Source organism: Cydia strobilella, chromosome 3 (assembly GCF_947568885.1).
Source record: "Cydia strobilella chromosome 3, ilCydStro3.1, whole genome shotgun sequence".
Classification (NCBI taxonomy): Eukaryota; Metazoa; Arthropoda; class Insecta; order Lepidoptera; family Tortricidae; genus Cydia; species Cydia strobilella.
The window spans coordinates 7,630,110-7,637,313 of NC_086043.1; the positions used below are offsets into that span (position 1 = coordinate 7,630,110).

The 7,204-nt window shown below is 36.8% G+C and overlaps 1 protein-coding gene across 1 annotated transcript; it reads left to right on the forward strand.

Moving 5' to 3' along the window:
• The first annotated feature begins 649 nt into the window (after positions 1 to 649).
• Positions 650 to 6,808, forward strand: LOC134756271 (dynein regulatory complex subunit 5). The gene is made up of 6 exons (XM_063693099.1): positions 650 to 1,050; positions 1,299 to 1,466; positions 1,554 to 2,106; positions 2,190 to 2,317; positions 2,686 to 2,827; positions 6,563 to 6,808. Exons 1-6 carry the CDS (start codon positions 766 to 768, stop codon positions 6,757 to 6,759), a joined length of 1,473 nt encoding a protein of 490 aa, XP_063549169.1. The 5' UTR covers positions 650 to 765; the 3' UTR covers positions 6,760 to 6,808.
• The last annotated feature ends 396 nt before the right edge of the window (positions 6,809 to 7,204 follow it).

The window sequence follows — 7,204 nt, forward strand, 5'->3', positions numbered from 1 at the left end:
TTATACAGGTGAGTTTATATCGATAATTGCACTCATCTGCTTGACGCTTGAATTATATATCAAAACGATGGTAATCTTATTGCGAATACAGTAGTATAATAGGGTAGCCGGTGAAAATCCAGTCACAGATAAGGGTTGCCAGGCTTTTAAATAATAATAACCACACGACAACCACATAATAGTAACCAGAAAAAGATAGGAAACCTAATTGATTCACGTTGTTCAAGTTGTATACTTTCCATTGGAACTTAGTTCGTTCGGTGAAATTTGAAGATTTTTTTTAAATCAATTCAAAATGCCTTGACCATATTTCTTTGGCAACCCTGTTTATTTATGTACAGGAACATATTTTCTTTCATAAAATATAAGTTTCATCCGTCAGGCAGATCGGTGAAGGTCATCCATATACAACGTATCACCTACTATATATTAGTGTACTATACAGTACCAACTGGCCACTGAGATGATAATGCCTCCTTTACCCTTGTAAAGACCAACCTAGAGTGAACGAGATGGCATTATGACCTGACTCGCCACTTAGTTTTGCGGCAAGTATAATCAATGTGTAAATAGGCCCTTATGCAACTTTCAGCCACTTTCAAGTCTTTCAACCTATTAGACCTAAGGTAAAACAAACTTTACTGTCAACGTCAACACATAAATGTCATATAATGTAATATAAAATTGAATATTAAATATTTTGATCACGATTTACATTCAATAACCGCACACTAACACCTTAGGTGAAATATCAAACTCGTAATAATGAAGATACCTTACGTAATATCGCCGAACACCCGCGAGGCGTACAGAACGTCCAAAACTATGAAGAATTCCGCAGGCGAGGCTACTCGCAAAGTAATAGCTGAAGACTTTGAATGGGATGACGGCTTGACTCCTCCTCCTTTAACGTATTTCGCTGCACTTCATCTTTCCAGGATATTCCACAGAATAAACCCGCTCCACAAAGTACTCCAGAAAGATGTCAACATGCTCATGGATTTGTTTCCAGCAAATATTCCTCTCCGATGCAGTGTACCACTTATTAGGGTGCGATTTCTAACATAGGTTCCTAATATATTAAATATATTAAACTTATAAAGTCGATGATTGATCGACATGTTTCGCTCCATAACGAAGAGCATTTTCAAAAAGCGCTCGCGTTGAGCGTGAGTGACTCGGTTTAATATATTTAATATTGTACCTCACGGAACTTTTGTTATAAAAATAGGTTCCTATAATGTTTTATTCAAGGAAACTATGTATAAAATGTGCGTAATTTACTTTGATATTTTCAGGATGAACAATACTGGAAAAGGTCTTTTTATTTTAAATTTCCTTCGCGAGTAGAATTAGGAGTGACATTTTGGAAAGGAAAGTTTTTATCTGCGTGCCTCCAGGATTATCTTGAAAATGCAAACCCGGATGTATTCCTAGAAGATGAAGCCTCGGAACTTGCAACTCTAGTAAACTCATTTCAAATATGTATATGCTTTTATATGCGTATTACTAACCAAATTAATTAATTCTCCACTGTATTTTTTATTTTACAGGTAAGCCCTTACATATACTTTTTGGGTTTAAACCAACTTCAAATAGTGCATCAGCCGACACCTCCGATTCCAAAAGAATCCGTCGTTGAAGATACGTGTCCTTTTAGCGTAGAAAAGGTATATGACCATATTCCACTCGAACCAGTGTTGACGAAGCTTTACAATCTAGAAGAAATATCCCTCGTTTTTGGAGTAAACAATGTCCAAGATGGATATTTGACGAGATATTTTGAATTCAGCCCAGCTGATTGTGAATCTCTATGTAGAGGGCTCAAAGACTTGCGACACTTGAAACTATTTCGTATCAATCGTAGCAACTTGGATTGCTTGAAAGTTAAGATACTCTTGCAACATCTCGTTGAAAAGGAAACTATAGAAGAATTAGATTTTAATCATTGCAAGATTGGTGATTACGGGATGAATGCATTGGGGGGTTTCATTTCTATTCACAATAATGTGAAGCGTGTGCGAGTCGCCAATAATCGGTTCAAATCAGTGCAAGGCATTGCTTATGCTCTGCAGATGAATCCTGCTGCGCCTATCGAACTATTGGGTAACTTATTAAGTTATTAATAGTATTTATTGAATTATTCCTCAGTCCTCACTACGCAACGTACTAATTACCGTTTTTTTTAGATTTCAGTTTGAACCCTATGTCCATAGAGTGCGCAACAATGTTCGCAGCAGCATTTGTGCGGTGCAAAGTGAAACCTCAAACACTAATAGTAAATTCTTGCGGTTTTTACGGAGTATCTGCTGAAAAGGTGACGGTATATTTGTTATTACAAAATAAGTGTTTTCTTTATCTACTTTTAATACTTAGTCTGTCAAAAACTTTGTTAGTAGAAAAAGGCGCGAAATTCAAATTTTCTATGGGACGTTACGATAACCCTTCCCGCCTACATTTTTTAAATTTGGCGCTTTTTTGTACTGGCGGAAATGGTTTGACAGACTATACGAGTATATATTATCGCGTGCTGTAAATTTTCCTGCTTATGACGGAAATGTAAATCTGCTGATAAATGTCGTACTATTTTACCTCTCAAAGTTCCATACATCGTCCATAGTTCCATAGTTATACATTTTTGACAAAGAGATAAAACTTGTCCTTCGAAACTTAAAACCTTTTTAGATGGCGGGTCTCCTTAGTCTCAATCGCGGATTAACAAGGTTGGACATGGCTGCCAACGATTTGTCTGGGGAGGCGGAAGCGACACTTATTAGTGCCTTGGAGCAAAACAAAGTCGTACTGAGGGTGGATTTGCGTAGAACAAGTATGTTAAATATATTGCAATTAAGATATTATGTTTTAATTGCTAGACCCATACTGAATTATTTTACGATATTCATCGTTATTAGATAATATTGGTAATGTAACTAAAGTTGCACCATATCAGTAGATAAACGTTATCATTTGTCACAGCTGTCTACGGTTAGTTATTTCTTTTTTTTTTTTCCTATAACTTATGCACCTGTAAAATGTTTCTTGATTAACTCCATGAAAATGTGTTGCGTAAGTACTTCGACATTTAAGGTTAAAATATACCTACCTAATGGATATAAATTTAAATGCCCCATGCTTACGGAATAAATATAAATAGATAGATAGGTAGGGTACAAAATTGTAGTTGCGGTGCACCTAATACATTTTTGACGTTGATCCATAAATGCGGAAATTGAGAAATTGCATGTAATTTTTTTTAAATTAATAAGACAAAATTACTTTGAAGCAAAGTCTGCATGCCGGCGAGATATTTAAAATGTATTTTTAACATGTACTGGTTGTAATAACTATGGCCCTGTCGCCCTTTTAGCGATAAGACCGCCTGTTTACTTCTACTTTGTACATTGTACTTTGTACATGATGAAGGACATGAAGATGTCCAGTGATTTTATAATAAGTTTGTTATTAAGGTGGTTCGACTAGGTTACCCAAAGCTTAAACCCCGCTAGATGGCGTCACTTTCGCAAATTTTCAGGTTTTATTTTTTTGTGGAATAGTGTTGGTATCTGTATACTTAAAAGTATGTTTAGCGCACTCTTTACATAAATATTGAACTATTATAATAAACATTGAATACTTCATTAGTGCAAAAAACACTTTTAAAGTCGACAGAGTGTTTCTGTCATGCTATTTCCTACTATTACTCACACATGCAAACAGTGTTTCCGTGATGCTTGTAGTAGACAATTTCATGCAGTGTAAGTATGCTGCAATGGCGTTGCGGTATGTTCGTGGAAATACGTGCAAGAGGATTCAGGTTCGAGACTGGTACGTCAGGGGTACTTTTTTTGTCCTTTTTGTGTTATCTTATGTTTCTTATACCTTTTATTCTTCGAATTCTTGTCCGATTCCGATATAACCGAAATATATTTCAGTGATATCGGAAACGGCTCTAACGATTTCGATGAAATTTGCTGTAAGGGGTTCGATCTAGCTAGGTCTTATCTCTGGGAAAACGAGCATTTTTGAGTTTTTACTTATGTTTTCTTTTTCTCCCAGATATTCAGTATTATTAATAAATTAGTTTATAACGTTTTATAAAAATATGTGACGTTTTGAACTAAAAGGTACCACATTGTCGGTTGTCGATTAGGTTGATTTCATTTTGAAGCTTTATGGAAATATGACAACAATAAGTAGGTACCCGTTTGGTTGAAAACGCCACATATATTGAAAACCTGACTTTCACAAATCTCACCTTTTTGGGTTCTTCCAACTCAGAAAGGATGGAGAATACTGACGATTCTTAGTAGCACTAGCCCAAGGAATTCCAGGTTTGTAAGTGTCAGGTATCAGTTTTTTTTAAAGCGCTAAATATAGTTCTACAAGTAAAGCAATCCCTTACTGCCCAGCCTCTATAGTATTTTTCAAACTGGAAGGGTACGATGATAGATTTCATCTCCATACAATTTATAACCTAATAATGCCAAATGTTGCAAAATTATATTGAATTGAGATCTATCATCGTACCCTTGCAGTTTGAAATGGTTATTTACGATACAAGCGCGGAAAAGAGAAAATTCGAAACGAGTGGCGACAGATTAAAACACGACCGCAGAGAGTGTTTTAAATCGACACGAGTTGCGAATTACCTATTCGCACGTGTATCGTACAACGTTTTACAGTACATATGGCCCTTTAAACTTTCGACATATGCATGAAAAATGCTCTTTACGCACTAGGGCGAGAAAGTTGCACCATATGTACTGTAAAATACTTTTTAGTACATATGGTGCTACATATACGTTACCGCCCTAGTGCGGTAATTAGTACAATACGTGCATATGTCGAAAATGTAAAGGGCCATAATTATGTACTGTAAAACGTTGTACAATACACGTGCGAAAAGGTAATTCGCAACTCGTGTCGATTAAAACACTTCCTTCGGTCGTGTTTCAATTTATCGCCACTCGTTGCCAATTTCCTACTTTTCGCACTTGTATCGTAATGTACTAATAATAAAGTAGTAATTGTAAAATAAAATTAAAACTTTTTTTATATATTTTTTTTGGATTCAAGTAGGTACAGTGTAACAAGTAGGTACAGTAACAACATTGCATGGCCTTCTAATTATAACTATTATAGAAAACGGGATATTTATCATGTTTATTTATATTATTTATTTCTCGATATTTTGGCCGGTCTTGCAAGACCAGTCGTTCCCTGGGGAGGCCTATGTCCAGCAGTGGATGTCTTGTTGGTGTAGATGGATTCACACAACAAATGAAATAACATTTTTTCATATTTGTTATCCGTAGTTGTCCCTGTACCTGAAAGAAAAATAATATCATGATAGCACAAAATCCTCTAATGTTATAGGAAGAAAGATGATGCAACAATATGGATTCTAATAAAGTTATCATTTACTTACCTAGTAATAATTGTGTTTTTCATTCATAGACAAAATTCCATAATTTTCATCCCCAGGAAATGTTTTATTTTACTTTATTGCAGTGAGGATGTCCTGATTTTTTCTGGCTAATGAAGGAAAACATTTTATTTTCAAGAATGCCTCTTCATTTTGCACAATACCTAAAAAAAACCTAGAGTTAGTGACACATTGACTATTCGGCAACCAAAACAGTAATAATTACATTATATAGGTATTGTTCACTGCTTATATCTACCATTACGGAAGAAGTGAGAATTATTTTCTAAAAAGATCGGCACGAGAAAATTACAATGTACAATGAAGGAATGAAACTGTACCTACCTTACGAAACTTCACCATCATGAATTCCGCTTCAATTGAGTCTGAATTTTTCTGGATTTTCGCGGACCAGAACACCGATGATTTTTGTAACTTGATTTAGACGTTGCTATCATTTTCAATTTATACAAACAAATTGATGTCACAATAAACATGACCCTATGTGTCAGTGTCAACACTGTCAAATAAAAATGCACTAAACATGACGGCACTGCAAATCCTGCCAGGTCGGCCAGGCAACGTCGCCAACGTCATAGAGTGGCAACGCCGCACGCAACGTATTTGTACACGACATTTGTGACACACACATACGTAAAATTGATGAAAAAATTACGTTGATTTATGTATGATTTCTGTATGAAACAAAGTTTTTCTATTAATTTAGCGCAAACGAATATTCGAAAGTAGATAAATGAGCAAATATTTGTGTAGTAATAGTGTGTAGTGCCTTAATTAAAGCAGATTGAATTTTGTATGAAAATCGAACCACCTTAAATCTTCACTTTCTTGACACGTGGCAAACCATGAACAAGCGGGCATCTCGCTCGTTTTTGCCCAGAACGTGCAAGTTGTGGAATGAGCTACCTTGTGAGGTGTTTCCCTTGCGCTATGGCATGGGGTTCTTCAAGAAGCAGGTATTTAGGGTTCCCAAAGGTGGGCAACGCAGCAAAGGTGGGCAACGCAGAAGTGGCTCCTCTGATGTGCTTATGTCCATGGGCGGCGATGACTGCTTCCCATCAGGCGGCTGGTCTGCTCGTTTGCTTCCTATTATATATAAAAAAATGTAATTTGCAGATATATCGGAAGTGACTCAGGCTCGGGTGAACGAGCTACTCCACCGCAATAAATTGTTGTTGGGTGAGGAAAGAGAGGCCAGCGAGGAAATCCCGCCGTTGTACCTCGGCGAGCCCGAGTACCTCATCTGGGAGTATAACCCCAACAACCCGGACTACATACCTGGCCGTTATCCAGAGCGTGTTCCAGAAGTTTGAATGGTACTTACATTTTGATTGTCGCTTATGGCTCTGATGTCCGACCCGGTGGTGAGAAGTGACTAACGATTTCCTTTGCTAGCATTTTTTTTTTGTTTCAGTAATAGTGGTCACCTACAGTACCAAACATAGCCAGTAAGAAAAACATTGTCCATGCATCGCTTTTATTCACATTTTCCCTGGGCAAGAAAACAGTCGATCTCATACTCTTTCTCGCCACCGCCGGTAAGGTAGAAAGAGTAAATCAGCCGTAGTACATTTTAGAGCCCTTACGTCATAGAAGATTTCACTGCATGGTCTGCATGGGCTCGGTCAAGTTAAAAGCTCAAGCTGTCTAAGCTGAGTTACAATTTGCATAGCATAGAGTAACTTATACTAGAGCGGTACTGTCATAGTAAATTTTGTAACCCCAGTAAATTCACTGCCATCTGTCGACACACTTTAG